The sequence below is a fragment of the Ciconia boyciana genome, chromosome 4 (genome assembly GCF_034638445.1).
Source record: "Ciconia boyciana chromosome 4, ASM3463844v1, whole genome shotgun sequence".
Lineage (NCBI taxonomy): Eukaryota > Metazoa > Chordata > Aves > Ciconiiformes > Ciconiidae > Ciconia > Ciconia boyciana.
The window spans coordinates 42,302,843-42,321,016 of NC_132937.1; the positions used below are offsets into that span (position 1 = coordinate 42,302,843).

The following is an 18,174-nucleotide window of genomic DNA, read 5'->3' on the forward strand; positions in this document are numbered from 1 at the left end:
AGATTGTTCATGAGGTACCTAACAGGCAATGTCTCCCTCCCCAGGAACACGTGGCACAGCATTGTGGCAGAGCGAGAACTGGCAGTACAGGGTGAGTGGTACTGCTTGATTTAGCAGGGTTTTATCCCTAATAGGTAATTGTCAGGTCTACGGGAACTGAAAGCTTTCTCTAATGAAAATCTATTTTAAATTTGTGTCCAATACATCTAGAACTTTGGACACAATATTTTTAAAAGAGTTCTTCTTAGAAACCACATAAAGCTGATGCAATCAATATTAGTTTTAAAACACCTGTACATCTCATCTAGTTGCCTTTTACAGGCAATAACAGAAATACTTACCACATGCTTGGCACTCAGCTATGGTATTTCTCAGAAAAGTTGTTTCTTTGACCTTGAGGATATAGAAAATAAACATTATTTGGATACAAACATCCAGTTTGCACCTGGCTGCCAGAAGAACCATTATCATCTTTCCCCAAGTTGCCGCTCAAACCATCTGACAAAGGTACTCTGTCTTGAAATGAGATGCTCTTTGTACTCCATAAAATTAAGGACAGCGATAATGGTTGTACTTGAGTTCAGCCTTCATCAACAGGACCTTTAAGAATGATACATTTAACTAAAGGCATGAGCCACCAGCAATTCCAGTTCTGACACCCAGCAAGTGGAACAAATGCAATTCCAGTTCTGTGCAAAAGACCTATCTCTATCTAACAGTGGGCTAGGATGGCTCCTCTAGTTCCTCCTCACTTAAGACACCAGATTTTCTGGATCTGAATAAGCAAGTCCCCTACAGTCCCACATTCAGTGATCCTCCATAGTGAGCACAGAGTACCAGGACCTATATGGTTATTTCTTCTCCACTGTGTCATGCCTCCGAGGCAATGAACTCTACACAGGAGTTTACTGCTTGTGTGAATTCTGCCCCGACTCTGTCAAAAGTGGCAAGCTTTGGATATTTCACACTGAAGCCTTTATACAGTACCTGTTGTCTGAGAAGGTCTTTCACATCTCCCAGTATTTGGTTCATCTGCATCATCTGGCCCATCAGCTGCCTATTAAAATCACCTGCCGGGAAACAGCAATGAAAAAGAGTGCACGATGCACGTAACTCTCCTTCATTTGCCCTGATAATTTCTGAGCTACAATATGGAAACACTGTGAAAAGCCAAGGAGGGCAGACATTACTGTTACTTAAGCCCTGTAGGAATCCTTAGAGCAAACATAGTATCTAGCTCCAATTTTTAGAGGGACTTGAGTGAACTCAAGGCTTTTCTGGACTGCACTCCACTATATACCACAGAAACAGGCAAAGCAGAAACCTCTCCACAAAGAGAAAAGCAGTCTGTGATTCTTGTACCATTATTTCAGCATCAAGGCTCTCTAGTAAGACCTAACAACACTAGCAACTAATGCCGCCAGTGTTACTGGTTCTCCCCAGGCCCGAGACCAGCAACCCTAAGCGAAACCTTAGGATTTCAAGACTGGGTTTTTGTGGTAACCTATTTGGGACAGGAGGGCAAGGTGGTGGCATTAAGTATCCATGCAAACAATGGAAGTCCCCCTCCAGAAGTGTATTCTATGTCACCACAACTGATTCCTGCACACTTTTCAAAGTGACTTTACCCAGCTTTCTGAGCAAGCTCACTGTTCAGCTCTGACCATGCATCAAGAGTGCCTGCCCTGATGAAAACAGTGCTTTTAATACCTGCGACAGTCATTTGGCTTTTCTTCCAAAAGGCAGCTCATCACACTGTACACAAGTTTCATGGCTGCGTTTGCTTCTGGGGGCTGCAGAGTTTGTATGGACTCACAAAACATCTACTCAACACCATATGAGCTCACACCAAAGCCAGTTCTCGATACCAAGTAACAGATTAAAGATCTCTAAGACAAGACCCAAAGTTACATCTGTAATGAGCCATAAGACCAGAACCAACCCAAGATCTTCACATGAGACTCTTATCTGTTAAATTAAACATTAGTTTTGACCCAGTGACAGAGGAGAAGCAGAGAGCATGTTTAACACAGTAGCTCGTAGTTTTTGTTTGTAGCTCACTTCTGAGTTTGTAGCTCTCTCGAGCAGCTATTTGTTTACTTCTCGAAGTCTGTAGGTCAAAACAAATTTCACAAATATATGCTCTTTTACATTCTAAGCAGGCAGGATATTTTTATATTATGCCCAATGGCTTCAGGGAGGTTTATTCATGTGTTACTTTTGTGAGTATTGAAAGCTTATATGAAAAATGCATTTCTTAATGTTTACCTCATTGTTTTGTACTTCAAAGCATGTCTAACTGTTTCCAAACATTCTAGTGGGAATCGTCCAACTCCTCACATACTACGTTTTCTTCATTTCAGATTTTCTCATCAAAACACTGAACAAGTTTAAAGACTCGGGAACCACGTGTTCCAGAACCTGCCTCTGTTCTAGTCCCAACCTTGTCTTCTTTTTATTTGGGAGGAAGGCAGCAGGACTTAATATCAAGGGTATTTCAGAATCCCCTAGTGGAACTTGGCATGCAGGCTGGCGGGACAGATGCTGGGGTCTGTTCTTGTTTTGCTTGGTTTTTTTAAACAATGAATGGTTTAGGCATTATTGATTGAGACCTGCAAAAAATTCTCAAGATTTCAGATGCTGTTTGTTGGCTAGCATCTAAATCAAAACCAGATCTATTCTGTAAAGTTTTGCAGACTGTTAAACTTTAAGGTGGACTAAACAGGTTATACTGCCATGAACTACATGCCCTGTTTGCAAATGTAGACAGCAGAGCAAAAACAGATGACTTCTCATAGTTGGGTTTTTTTCTCTTCCATTTAAAGCCAAGTCCTAGGGTAGGCCCCATCTGCAGCAGAGTGACTGGTGATCAGTGGTTAAGAACTCAGAGGCCTTTCAGTGAGCTGCTGGTCCACAGTATATTGTGGGGTGGCTTTTCCCAGGAGTAAGCAGGGTAAGCAAAAGGTACTGCCTTTTTCTATACAGCTATACAGTTCTCTGGTCCTACCATGCAGTCTCTCTCATCCGTGCCCCACCTACTGAGGCAACTCCCCAGTTTGACTAGTCCCTAGCTCTATCAGTAACAACCCGAATAACAGAATGGCTTTCACAGCAATAATTAAATTCAGAGACAGATCTGAAGAATTACTGTCCAACAGGGAACTGAAGTCTCTCGACATGCTTATTCCCTGTAAGCCTGAGGTCATGTCAGGGTACCCTGTCTTTCTCTTCTCAGGACCCTGCAGTATAGAATCATAGCATGATTTGGAAGAGACCTTTAAAGCTCATCTAGTCCAACCCCCTTGCCATGGCAGGGACATGTTTCACTAGGTCAGGTTGCTCGAAGCCCCATCCAACTTGACTTTGAACACTTCCAATGATGGGACATCCACAACTTCTCTGGGCAACATGTTCCAGTACAGGGCCTTGGATTTAGAGCAGGCGACCAGCTTCGTTGCACACCTAACTGACCCAGGCAGGCCAAATGCACAAACACTAACCTGTGTAATTGCAGGCCACCATGAAATGCCTCACAGATACTTCTTCTAGCTCTCTTGGGAGCAATACTGGCTCAAGCACCCCACTTGCCTCCACCTGGCAAAGTCTGAGTGCTGACGTGTCATTCAAAGAGATTGTGGTTACTTGGCCAGAGATCCAGCCATGATTAAACTATGGATGATGGCTGACAAGAGAACAGTTTCCTGTCAGCCTACAATCCTCCACCGAAGAAGTTGCATATACAAGTTGCACATGGAATTACAAAGAGGCAGGTTCAAAGTAAACAGAGGAGATATCTCCTCAGACATATGATTAATTACTTGCCAGGAGATATTCTTGATCATGCATTCTAAACTGACTGGACAGATTCATGGAAGGAAACATATATAGAGTACAAAACACAAAGACTCCACCTCTGAGTCAAGTGCTCTGTATACCATGAACTGCTGGAGAATAGGAAAGCATTCAGGTAAAACCAGACTATAACTCTACTCTCTTATACTCTTGCCCTTAGGTCTATACTGGCATACTGTCTCTAACAGTAGCTAGGTTAAAAGAACCTTTGGTCTGGGGCAACGTAACTATTTTTTCTACACTATGTCACGTTCAGGTACCCTACATGAACTAGATGACCTCCAAAGATCCCTTCTGACCTGAATGATTTTGTGATGATGATTACATGCAGCATACTAATCTCATCTACCAAATCCAGTGCATCTTGCACTGTATTTTCCTACCCACACGGGAAGATCCAAATACACATGTTCAACCTCTGTCTGATCATCATATTCTCATCTACACTGCTTAGGTGTCTCAGCCTCACAGACTGAACACAGAGGGAATGCTGCTGCCACAGCGGTGAGCAATGACCAGGCACACAGTCAAAGCCATGTTATTTAGGTCCAAAGCCCTCCCAAGGATTTTCCAATTAATATGAAAACACATGCTTTTACCAAGATACAGCTAAGCATTTGCATTCCAGCTTTTTCTGGCTGAAGGCAAGACTGTGGTTATCTGATATATTGCTCCTGTAAAAGGGCATCGTGAAGCATATACAAAGTGCAAGGCAGCTGAGTTAATATTGCTGTTGGAACATTTGCACCTTTTCCTTTCGTGGGTTTGACTATGTGGACTTTGAACATATTCATGCGAGTTGTTTCATTATTGTTATTAATATGATACTAATTCCACTTGAATGTTATAAGCAACTGAATTTGAGAGGCTTAGCCAGGCAGAGGCAGCCAGGGAGAGACAACATCTCTCTGTATTACTACGGTTTGTATTATTGATTAATGAGCAAAAAGTTACAAATGAGAAAGCTGCAAGTCTGCAATCTGGAAACCTCACTCACAGAGCTGTGAGTTTTTCCAGGAGGAAACACTGAATTACCCTTCCCATCCATGTGCAAATGCCTGTTGATTTAGGGAAAAGGAGAAACCTTTGATGATAAAACTCTGAATTTTTTGCCTAGGTGTATATATATTAAGGAGCAAGAAAACAGACGCATGTGCAGCTGAGGATTTACATAGCTAAAAGGCCAAACAGATTCTGTTATCACTGCACACCACTGATGCCTACATTCATGTAATGTACCCAGGACGCTGTCATATAACATTTGTGTATGTTGTCTCTATTCTAATCAAAAGTAACAATGCTGCAAGGTTGGGTTTGGCAGAGGGGACAGGAAACGGTGTGATAGAGAACTTCTCATGGATCCTATTTCAAACCTTGAACTCACATTTTCTTCCCCATCATTGTCACATACTAACATATTGCACGCACAGTGTGAACCCATTCTTCTCCCTCACACCCACAGCAGAAAGGCAGATTGACAGGGACTAGGAAGGGGTACAGCTGGGGCAGTCTAGCCCAGGTTCGCTGTGTCGAGAAGTTAGAAAGCACCCTCACCCATCACAGGGGACCGCACCCAGCCCCTGAGGACCTGCAGGACCCTCTTTTCCTCCCTGTTCTCAGCTCAGTCTCTACAATGCTCAGCACAGCCAGAAAAGGAATTTGGTTTGGAGCAGATTTCCAGTCCAGCAGGTGACAAAAGCCTCGGTTAACTTGGGGCAGGACTACTTTCTGCCTTGCAATGGCTTTTCCCATGCGGACCCGCAGGCTCTGTAGCCATAGCACCAACACACTCTGCAGTCTCCTGTGTCCTTCTTCATGCCTTTTTCCTCCCCTCTCCGGGACACTCCAGTGATCAACAAAAGATGAATACTGGCCACGTGGATAAGTACATTGATGGGCCTTGCTACTCTATCCATCTACCTATTTCCATAAAGCCTGTAGCAGTATATCACATTTAGCACTAGTTCCTGTCTGCACTTTGAATACTTATTATTAAGCTGACACAAACAGATGATGAACACAGAAGTTTGCCTTCCAAATTAAGCTAAAAAGCCTCCTTTAATCATTACAGACTCCTCCTTCACTAGGAGAACAACTCATTCCTTTTATCACCAGCAGCAGTGACTGTTTTGTCTCCAAACTGACCTATTTCTAAAACATTTACAGGAAATTATCATGGCTGTATTTCAGTCAAACAATTGCTATTACTTGTCTATAAAGCTTCTCCACATTTTTAATATTCACCACATTAGCTTCTTTGCACTGGTATCCTAAGGAATAATTTTAACTCCTGGTTGCAGGCCTTACCAGTGTACTGAGGAACAGGTTCAATCTGTTGAAGAAAACAGTCCTGCAGGTTCCCCACTTGGGCAAGTGTTCCTCCAGTTACCAGCTTCAGCTCATCCAGCGTATCCTGGACTCACAAGAAAAACAGAGTGCTCAATTCTGGTACAACAATGGAGAAAATGTGAAATATCAGACAAAGTAAATTAATTTTTTAGAGAGGTTGTCCATTTCTTAAGCATGCAGGGCTCCTACACCATCCCCTTCAGGACCACCCATCACCATCTGAACTGTAATAAAATCCCTAATCTTCGCCTTGCAGATTCTAACATAGCTGTGGTTTTATTTTGAACTTTTTTTTTATTATTCCAATTCATATGATCTCACATACCAGGAAGTTCACATATTTTTATAGCTGCTGCATATGATTTTTTTTTTTTAAACTGAATCCAAAGCAGTCTTTTTTCCCTCCTCTCAAACAGGTTTACATTCATGTCAGGAATGAGGGCACCTTAGTGATTCTCCATATAAACAAGCTCATTTTCAAGCCTGCAATGAAACAAAGCAAGGGGGCAACCCTGGGGGCAGAATGCCTTTGTACCTTCTAATGCATATTTTGGATTAATGATGATAGAAGATGCTTGTGGAAGATACTGTTTACCTTGGACTGCTGATGTGGAGATGACAGGAAGCTATGCCAACCCCTGGTTGGCAGACAGAGAAAGAAAAGCTATTGTAGTCAAACAGATGGGGGTTGGACTCTTGCACCACGTGAGTCCCCCGCTTCTTTTCTCTTTTTAGTCCATGTGGCTTATCACGAAGAGGAAAGCCACATACACAGCCAAGGATTGCTCATACTGAACAACTATAAGAAGCTGACAAAGAGCTGCCCTCACTGCATCAGCTAAGTCCTTGCAAAAAGTCCAGTCCCCAAGAACCACATAGGCTGAAGTGAGGGAGGCAGTAATTTTTTTTTTTTAATAAACTAAAAATTGTGTTTAAAACAAATAGCATAACTATTACTGGGTTCAATGAAGCCAAGATTTCAGCTGTTCCATAGGGTACTTACATTTACATTTATTTCACAAGTTAATACTCAAGTATTACTGAAGCACCATTGTACAGAGCTTGGCTGCTGCAAGGGCTGAGGTCTGGATGCAGTGATCCAGAGGACCCCTGGTGATCTCTCTAAGTGTTCAGCTTGCTCCTAGTTTTCCTGCTCACCTGTGGCTTCTCCTGGGAAGTGCGCAACTCTACTGCCACCGGCCTCTGAGACAGTGCTGAAAATGCTTTTGGCAGGTCCTGAACGGCACCTACTTGCAGACAGTCCACATACAACTCTATTGTGCTTGATCCCTGCTGCAGGCCACTCAGCCACAAGATGACAGCATGGGGTTTCCCATCAGCCAGCTGGATGTTGCTGAAGATCACCGAATTCAACTTCCCATCGCTCTTCAGATAGCGCAGCACCACTAGTACAAAATATACAGAAGGACCATTAGGGGGTACCAGATAACCCAAGGCTGATCAAGGAAGATCCTGTGGAAATCTGCAATGGCTCTGGTATTTTTCCACATATCAGCTTTTGTAAATGCATCCCATATGCAGATATAAATGGTAATAAGAAATAGGACATTGACTCTCAGAGCAGGATTACCAGGACTCTTGTGTGACTCCCCATTTGTAAAGCACTGCTGCCTGCACAGTGTTTTCCACTGCTTTGTCCGGGCCTCTCTAACTGGCTTAACCAATGTCACCTTACAGGCCACGTACTAAAATACAAGTGGTAAAGGTAAAGGGTGTAGCAGACAGCCTGCAGGCAGTACTTTGGCAAGTACATATCTGATAAACCTAGAAATACTCTGTAGCAGAAATGTAGAACTAGAAAAATCAGTTTCAGTGATGCATATTGCATTCAGTGAAGCCATCTGACAGTGTATCCAAATGCATCATTAAAGAAAACAAAGGAAGCATGATTCCAAGCCAATAACCTGCATTTCTCTGTAACAAATAGTAAGTAAAAACAAAATATAATGCAGAAAAGACATACTCCACCCCTAAAGATGACTGAGCCCCCTGTCAACTCTTTTTCAAGGCATTAGTGAATGACCTACTCGATAATTCACTGTCTTGGTTTTGGCTGGGATAGAGTTAATTTTCTTCCTAGTAGCTGGTATAGTGCTGTGTTTTGGATTTTAGTATGATAATAATATTGATAACACACTGATGTTTTGGCTGTTGCTAAGCGGTGTTCACACTGGTCAAGGACTTTTCAGCTTCCCATGCTCTGCCAGGTGCACAAGAAATGGGAGGGGGCACAGCCAGGGTAGTTGATCCAAACTGGCCAAAGGGCTATTCCATACCATATGTTGTCATGCCCAGTATATAAACTGGGGGACTTGGGTGGGGGGTAGTGGTCGCTGCTGGGGGACTGGCTGGGTGTCGGTCAGTGGGTGGTGAGCAGTTGTATCACTGTTTTTTTTTTTTTCCTCCCTTGAGTTTTGTTCCTCTCTCCCTCTTGTTGTTTTCCTTCTCATTACAATTCATTATTACTATTATTTTGTTCCAATTATTAAACTGTTCTTATCTCAACCCACGAGTTTTCTTACTTTTGCTCTTCTGATTCTCTCCCCCATCCCACCGGGTGGGGAGCGAGCGAGCCGCTGCGTGGTGCTTAGCTGCCGGCTGGGGCTAAACCACAACAACAAATTGTCATTTTATGAAGTAAAATGCATTATCAAAAAACACAACAGCAGACAAACACAAACTCTTATATGCTGCATAATATTGAAAAAAATGTCTCTTTCCTAAGGAAATTGGATCGGTAAGCTAGGATCTGCAAGCTAAATCTCTTAGACCAGCTAGCTAGTTCTCTCCACAAAATCTCTCCCTGGCTCTCTGAATGCACATCTGCAGAAGGAATGAGCTGAGTGCATCTAGACAGTGTATAACTACGATATTAGACAGACCTTGTTTCAAAGATCCCACTGATTGCCAGCCTGCATGTCTCTTATTTCTTGATGATAACAGTTACGTGCATTGAGGAGTCAAGCTGCACAGATGCCGGGCACCTAAACAGGTAAGTGCTGGCTCTTGTGAACATGTTTGAAGTTCACAAGGGGCTGCTACTGTTGCATGAAGTGAGAGCTCACAAATACTCTGACCTTCAAGAAACACCTACATTAACATGAGGTCAACTAAAAATTGTGGATATACTGGAGGGAAAAACTCTTATTAGCTTCAGAGCTAATAATACCTACTGAACTTATCCCGTTTCTATTCATTTAACAAATTGTCTTCCCATCTCTCCACTACTAATGTACCCTCTTTGATGCTATGATACTTCTGTTTGTCGGTGACCTTCTGAGTTACTGGGTATGTGTTCCTTACTATTTTTCTAATTGCTCAGTCTAATGATTAAAAGAAACCAGATTTATACCAGCATGAATGGAGCAGGGCATGTCTCCATCTTTAAAGTCTACACTAGTATTAAAGTCTCAGCAGCTGTGACCAATATCAGGAATGTTTTCATTGCTGTCTATGTCAAAACACTGCCAGAGCCGAGATTTCCGCAAAGGTGCATGAGGTCACTTGCTAAAAGGTAGCATTTCTTGGCAAACTCAAAGATCTGGCAAGACAGAGTACGTTGCAGGCATTTTACTTATGTGAATTTTATGCATGCCTGGTCATATAAAAGCAAGGTCTTTGGATCTGGGCCCTGCATTCAGAGTGACCAAACGCAGCAGTAAACTAGAGAAAGAAAGAGGAGATGATAGCAGGGCCCAGAACGGACCCTGCCAGAACAGTTTCAGGACAAGGAGCAGTCTGGCTTGGAAGGAGGCTCAAGTACTCCTGCCTCAGCCAAAGCCAAATATCCATCTGGTAAACCAGAGTAGGCTTTTGAAGGGAGTTTTTGCTGGACCACAGCCCCCAGGTCTGTAAGATTTAACTCATCCAAGCCCCTACATTACATGTTTGCTGCTAGGATATTCTATACTGACATTCGTGAGAGTAAGTGGCTCACCTGTACTGTTTAAGAAACACATTTTCAATGAAACTACTAATCCTGCCAGTAAATAGGAACTGCTTCACAGAACTGTTAAGTTACATCACTTTTATGCACTTACTGCTGTTTGTTCCATAAAGGAATTGTTCAAAAAGGATAAGAAACCCATGGATGCTATTTGTCTCTGAAAAGTACATTGGTCTAACCAAAACAAGTTGAGCAGTTGCCCAGTAATTCAGATCTGTGCTTTAAAAACATTTAGGCATTATGAACATTTTACTATCAGCTATACCACAACAAAACCAGAACATAAGCAAATGGTTTGGAACACAGCTCTCAAATGTGGCACTTTAAAGGCTAACTAAGGCCTGGTTTGGGCTACTTAGATCAGATTTGGGTGTGGAAACACCATGCAAAGGAAGCACTATGCACATATGCAGCCTTCCAAAACTGTAGATATTTAAACCCTGCATTTTGCTAAGACGTCAGTGTTGGCACACCACTTAAGTGATCATCTCCAGTCTTGAGAGGATCACAAACAGCCCCCACACTCCATACTTTCAGCTCACGTGATGATATCCTGGATGCAGTTTAATTTACTGTATGAAGTAGCCATATGCGACACTTGACACTTCCAGAGAAATCACACGTGAAAACACTGCCTACTACTCACATGCTACCATATGCCTTAAACAAGGTGCACTAAAGTCATAAGGAGGCAAAAAGACCTTTCTTTCGCAGCAGGCCTTGCTGCGAAAAGCCTCCCTCTGTTTGATGAGTCCTTTGCAATAGGTAGGTTACAGATGTCCCCCATGTACTCAACAATTATCTGTATGCCACCATCCTGTCACAGATACTTCTCAAACGCAACACTAACATACTGAGGACAAAACCAAAAGAAGCCACATAACCTTCCACCAGAAAGCCTCTTAAGTCTGTTAGTTAAAGCATATCAGTAACCATCAGGCATGCAAGTATTCTTGCAAATCAAGAGAAGAGTTTGATATGTTCAAAATTGTATATATATGGACATATTTGCATGTCTACATATGCATTCCTATATATATGTATAACATTTACACACGTAACTGTGTATGCGTGAGAGGGAGAGAGGGAGTATGCGTGATCTATCATTTATCTAGCAATTAAGTCAGTGTTAGGAATTGTACGACACCTACTGATAAGGCTTACCCACCCCCAACACACACATAGCACAAAAGTTCTTATTCCCTGACCTCAGAAGGATTTTGACAGACCTGATAAAATTACTAATGTTTTACCTAACTCATTCCCCCACATTTCCCAAGCAAAAGGTGTGCTTTTCTTCAGCATATTGAATAATTTTCCTATGTATAAAACTGAAATTTCTCAGTAAAGTTTCTCAGTATATTGGGCTCAGCTGCCCGATTACAACATTTGCAGCAGCAAATTATCATAGCAGTGGTGAAGTCAAGGGAGCAACAATAATTTACATCATTCAACAATTTTTCGCTGAACCTTAAAATTGAAATACATCCTAGATCTGGTCTAGAGAGCGATTAAAGCTCTCCATTTCTAAAAGTCTGCCGAAGTTTCTACTCTGACTCCTGATTAACTAATTTCACTAAAAGGAGAACAAACACTTTAGTTCACCCAAAAGATCCTGTAAGTGCTAGGAATGTTTGCCTTGTATAGTCACATCTAACCTCCAGGGTCAGCAGAACAAGAACCTGCCTTTCATATGCATGAGGCGGCATGTGCGTGTGTCCCTCACATTCCTGAGTAATAAGAACCAGTGATTGTCCCAAGGGGACAAAGAAAAAAAGAAAAACAAATTGACTCCTTTCTCCATACTCCCATTTTTTTCCTCCTTTCTCAGCATTGGTCAGAGCAAGTGCCATGGCAGAGTGGAGATACCAGCTGATTTTCAGGTCAGCTTCCCCTGGCCAGGACAGAGCAGCATCCAGTGAGAGGAAAGAAAAAGAAGGGGAGTGAGAGGGGATGTAACCAACACTTTTATCTTGTGAGAGGGAGCCTAAGCGGTGACAGCATGCAACAAGAATGACTCAAGCACAACGGTTAATGACAGAGTTTTCAACATGCATCTGTGACACACCAGTAACTATGGATCCAACACTAGTTTTCCCCTACCTACTCCAAACAACTCACCTTTATTCATCCGTCCCATTACTGTAAATTCAAAATACTTGCTGTTGTCAGCTGATGAATACAGGCCAAATATGGTGGCTGTGCTCTTTGGCTGCAGTTTGAATGTTGAGAGCAAGTACACTTCATTCAGCATAGGATCGCCAAGTGCTTGTTGCAAGAAGTTCATTACCACTTTCTTGTCGGAATACGGAAGAAGATCAAAAACTGAAAAATAAGCGAGTTTCAACAGCAATTTCAGTATAATAATGACCAAAGAAGAATGTACTCTGAAGCCACCCACTGGAGATTGTACACTTTTTGCTATTTTCATATGGATACTTTAAAATGAACCCAAGTTCTCCTACCTAAAATAAATAATATGAAAACAAAAATTAACAATATGAAGATCATCTTTAAAGATTATCTAGTCCAACCCCCCTGCCATTGGCAGGGACATCTTAAGCAACCTGATCTAGTGAAAGATGTCCCTGCCCATGGCAGGGGGGTTGGACTAGATGATCTTTAAAGGTCCCTTCCAACCAAAACTATTCAATGATTCTATCAAAATATCTTATAGATTTTGTTGCAACTGATCATCTTTTAGCAACTTTTTTTAAAAGGAATTACTGATAAGTTACTAACATAGAAATACCTAGTCTTCAAATTGAGGTACTCAAATATTTTCAGGTAGATCTCTAAAATTCTTATCTTCTGAGGATACACCTCAACAGAAAGGTTTGTAACCTATTTCTCCTTTCATAAATTCAGGTGCTTGTATTCACATTTCAATTAGACTGAGGATCCAGCATCAATATTTTCAGACAGATTTCCAGTGTACTTATCCTAAGAACTGTTTTGATGGAATTTGCGGGGCACCTATTAAAATGCTAAAAAGCCAGGTAAGTAATATGATGTTCATAACCTCCTTCTCTCTTCACTGACTCTCAGAAGATATATTATATAAATAAGACTCATCTTTCCCTTCTGGCACAGATAACAAAGACAGACAGGCCTGACAAAAAAATAACCCTGAAGGCATAGTGAAAGCTGTTTCAAATTTTTCTTTTAATTTTTGCACAATGCATCAGCAAAGAGTCTGACGTTATACTCATGTGTGTATCAGCTACCCCCCTTATGGCACTGAAACAACAAACTGGGGTTTTTCTCAGTGTTCCTAAATCCATGATGTCTCCAAACTCAATAAACTGTTCCACTAGGTTTCTTGATAATCTCCTATTTCAACCCATTGCTATTAAAGCAGTATATGTATTATACCCTTCCAATAAAGTCTGATACATGACTATGCACAAGTGTTATATTTAAATATAAGGACATATTATATTTAGCCATTGTATACTGTTGCCACTCTATAGGCCTATCATAGCTCAGCCATATTTTTCTCCCACACCAGCACAATACTGTAGAGCTGCCACCGGAGAGGAGCCCTAACACCAGGCAGACAGCAAAGGCACATGACAGCACATTGTGCCTTACCTTGATTCAAGCCCATGGTTGTACCACTGAGTTTAGTTTCCCAGGCCAAAAAACAGTGGACCTTTGCAGACGAGTCTTTCCTACCCAGCACGACCCCAAAGCTGTCGTTGTCAACTAAGGTGATGGGGCCACCCTACCGTTCCAGTATTTACATACGATACAAGCAGGAGGAGGCTGAAGAGCACTCAGAGGACAATCACATGGGCACACAGACCTACCCACAGCCATGTGGGAAACCCTGTTCCCTTACATTAGAACCTGGGTTCGTGCTGCTTCCATTGCTCATTCTAGAGCATTCATTCATCTAGACACTAATGTCATTTCCAAAAAAGAAAAATGAAGAGATTCATTTCATTAAACCATTGAAATACAGATTATCGCTTAAGTCTACACTTGTATTGGGTCCAAGGATCCCATGACTCTATTGAGAGTTTTCAGGACACAATACAAAAAGAATCAGGCCCTTGATTTGCATGCACTTGTAATAACAACACTGTTGTCAAACAACTAAGAAACACATATCTGAGATGGACCTGGTCAAAGGACTTCTCTTTCATTTAGTTCAGATTTACAGCATTCCAGGACAACCACTGCTTCCACTGAAACCAGTGACCCAGACAGCAGAGGCAAAAGGCTGGGTATTTCATCACGTTTCAGGCACAGAGAGCAAAGCAATTGCCCAAGCAAGAGACTGAAATGCAACTCACTACTCTGTACAACAGCATTTTACAGGTAGTAACCATTCATAAAGTACAGCTGTGTCTTCTCAGCCGGAGCACCGCAATACAGCACTTAGGTCTCTGACAGCACAAAATACAGATATACATTTTGTCCAGTCCTTCCAGGTCTATTGGCTCATTTTATATCAATTCCTGTGAGGCTAATTAATCTCTGCTAGAGTCAAACACTTAAAAATACAGGACAAATATTATAAAAGTAATGACTAAACACTGGCAAATGTCTGTCTAACCTTATGGAAAACATTTATTGAAATTTTTGAAATTTGCATACATAAATGAGTGCTCAAATTGGTTTGGTAGTTACGTTCTATAAAGCACATTGCCTCAACTGGATCCTTCGGCATCATGTTATCAAACCCTCTCTTGGGATATCTTCACTGACCAGCATGTAGACGCAGTACGTGACCAGATCCAGCCTTTAGCGTAAATTACACACATGCTAGCAAAAGTGGCTAGCAGAAGAGCAAGGGGGTTATGAAAACTCATTTTACATCCTTAGTAGAGTTGGCAGAGAGAGACAGCTCTTAGACCTTACAGAGACCATTGCTTGTTCGGAAGGAACAAGAAAAAAAAGATCCACAGGGATTTCAGATTTCATTTTTAGATGAAATCCAAAGAAATCTTTAGATTTCAGATTTCATTTCATTTCAGATTTCAAATCTTCAATTTTAATTTCTTTCATTCAAATAATGTCACCTTTTTGTTCCTCTCCCTGGAGAGGCAGACTTGAAAACAAATGGACAGAAAAAGACTACCGAAGCTGAAAGGCACAAGCAGGTAATTTCAATCCATGCAGTGAGAGTGAGGACTTGGGCATGCCTCTGGAGCATGCAATACCCACTGGGCTGAACCGAGCCCACTCATGAGACGGACCAGGAATTCTCTCCCCTGCCTGCTTTTCGTGGTTTTTAGAAGGGAGCTGCCCACCCTCCTATGAAAATGCTAACAAGGGACCAGCTACATCTTGAGACAGCGGCAAACCGCTCTTTGGAGATCTGCCCAAAAACATCAAGGCTAGCTCTTCAGATGAGAGCTAAAAGAAGGGATGGGAAGCCCTAAGAGGGGGAGGCATGGAGGAGCGAAATTAGTGGCACAGGAGAGGATGGAGCTCAAAATAAGAGACCCTTTCTTTCCCTTAATTCTGCTGCCATGTCACACCAGGTTTTTGAGACCCTCCAAGGTTCTTCTCCGGTCACAGCCAACCATAATAACCGTAAATGTAAACACTGCTCCACTGCTGTTCAGCACTTTTCAAGATAATTAACGATGTCTTAGATACCTGGAGTGAAACCCTCACCCAATGCAATGATTTGTGACTGTAAGAAGGTGAAAACTTCACATGGTGAGATTGGGATCTTTCACTTGGCCACTGCCCCTGACAAGCTCGAATTCTGCCTCTCTTTTTTAAAATATGGCAATACCCTACTTCTCAATATGACAATTTTCTGAAATGTTTTTACATCAAGAAGGACTTTAATAAAGGCTTTTGGAAATGCAGCTATATTAATCTGATTGGCTGTCTTTTAGATCTGCTTCACTTAACTAAGGAATAACCGATTAAAATGTCAAACATCATTTTGTAAGACAATGGAGAGGGTTAAAAATGCAGAGAGAACCAGGAGCACCTTTAAGATTCCTGGAGTGGCACCAAGTTACACTAACTGCTGCACTCACTAGCTGAGCTGGTTCCAGTCACAAGCTGCTACTGGAGAGCGATACCGCTCGCTTTATGCATGCTCTAAAATAATGCAGCTCCTACTTACTACGTGCATAATACTGCCAAAGTAATACTGGATTTAGAAGGCACCCGTTCTTCTATGCACTTTACGAAGCAGAGTTTTTCCGACGACTTTCCATAGCTTAGCAATTCACTTCTCATTTACGAGGACTTGCAACTGAAAAAGCGCTCTTCAGACGTTCAACACACCTACTAGCACCCCTATAAAACCAGACCGCTTGTCGCTGATTTTAGCGAGGGTGGCTAAAATGGGGATGGAGCGGTTACACCGCGACGTCCTCCGGTTCCCACCGGGAGTCCGGCGGGGTCAAGCACGGCTGGGGGCGCCCGCGGGGCCCGGGCAGCCCGGCGGCGGGGCAGCTCCGCGGGCGCCTTCTGCGCCCCGCCGGCAGCGGCAGCAGCGGCAGCAGCGGCGGCAGCGGCAGCCCCCGCGGCCCGCGACGGCTCCGGCTCCGGCTCCCCTCGCACCTGCAGAGCTGGCGACTCCCCAGCCCCCCTTCCCGGCCAGCACAGGGCCCCCGGCGGAGGGGACGGGACGCCGCAAACCCAAAGCCGCCTAGAATGAAAGAGGGGAAAGAGAAGCTCGCTAAACCGAGGGAAGCGGGGGCGGCGGGGCCCTTACCTGGGGGGGCGGGCGGGGCGGCGCGGCCCGGGCACAGCTGCAGGGCGAGCGGCAGGAGCAGCAGGGCGGCGCCGCGCTCGCACCCCATCGCGGCCGCGGGCCGGGCAGGGCCGGGCCGGGCAGGGCAGGGCAGGGCGGCGGAGGACGGCGCGCCTCTGCGCTCCGTGCCCCGCCGTTTAACGGGGGCGGCCCCCAGTCCGGGGAGGGACGGCGGCAGGCGGCAGGCCATTGGCCGGGGCTCTCCCGGCCCTGGGGGCGGGCGGGGGCCGCGCCGGGGTAGGGCCGTGCCGTCCCGTCCCGTGCCGTCGGGGGCTGCGGAGGGGCATGGCCGAGCCCTGGGATGGAGCAGCAGGGAGCGAAGCGTCGGGGCCCGAGCCGGGAAGGACCGGCGTCGGTGGGGGTGTCCGACCGGGCAGAGCCGGAGATCTTGCCGAGGTCCAGCAAAATCGACACCTGTCGGGATCCCGGCTGGAGCCTGCCCTTTGAGCAGCCCTGGAAACTGAAACGTCTTTAATGGCGTTGAATTCCAAAAGGATGGGCATGCTCTGGTGTGCGGACTTGGTCTTGGTAGGAATCTATCTCATCCAATTTTCGTTACTGAAGGGTGCCACCAAAAGGGGTCGTGCAGATTGCAGGCTGGGGCAAATTGGGTTTCTAGAAGACTGTGACTGGCAAAGCAGGGAATGTATCATCTGCTCCTCCATTTCATTTAGAGAGCTCAGGAGCATTGGGAGAGCTCAAACTGACCCAATTGAGGCTACTGGAAAAGGTTGCTTGTCTTAACAAACCCCCAAACCTGACAACTTAACCGAAGTCAGTTTAAAAAAAAAAATCCTGCTTTCAACTACAATTTTCAGCATTATGTGTGCCCCCAGGAGTCCAGAAACAATTATCCCATTGTTTCTCCTCTGCTCCAGACAATTCTAGCCTCGGTGTTGCTGACATTAAGAAAGCACAGGAGAAAGGGACCAAGTGAGCAAGTCCCTTCGGGGCTGCGCAGCAGTGCGACCAGTTTCCGCCATGCCTGCGTGAAACCAGCCATCGGCCAGGCCACCACCCCCCCTGCCCCGTGCGTTCTGCTGGCAAAGGAAGGGGTCTCCCCCGGGACCCCATGGCAGTAGAAGGGCTGCAAGGCGCTTCTCCCACTCAGGAGCTGACGTTGCATGGTGGGCTTCCCAACCTGCTGCACTGCCCGCTTTGTCCTGTGCCTCTCTGTGTGCCTCAGCCCTGCAAACGAACTGCTGTCGTGTCGGACGAAACCCGGGAAGCCATGGCTGGCCCCCTCACAGCTTGCTACCCAGCACGCAGTTGG

At 44.2% G+C, this 18,174-nt stretch overlaps 1 protein-coding gene across 1 annotated transcript in view; it reads right to left on the reverse strand.

The window, feature by feature from the left end:
• THBS4 (thrombospondin 4) overlaps positions 1 to 16,999 on the reverse strand; it is a 40,147-nt gene extending 23,148 nt beyond the window's left edge. The window contains exons 1-6 of the mRNA XM_072858919.1: positions 16,863 to 16,999; positions 12,290 to 12,493; positions 7,360 to 7,607; positions 6,160 to 6,265; positions 988 to 1,070; positions 342 to 393 (exon numbers count right to left, since the gene is read on the reverse strand). Coding sequence (XP_072715020.1) covers positions 342 to 393; positions 988 to 1,070; positions 6,160 to 6,265; positions 7,360 to 7,607; positions 12,290 to 12,493; positions 16,863 to 16,950 — 781 coding nt within the window. The 5' untranslated portion in view covers positions 16,951 to 16,999. The remainder of the gene's footprint in view (positions 1 to 341; positions 394 to 987; positions 1,071 to 6,159; positions 6,266 to 7,359; positions 7,608 to 12,289; positions 12,494 to 16,862) is intronic.
• Between the last annotated feature and the right edge of the window lie 1,175 nt (positions 17,000 to 18,174).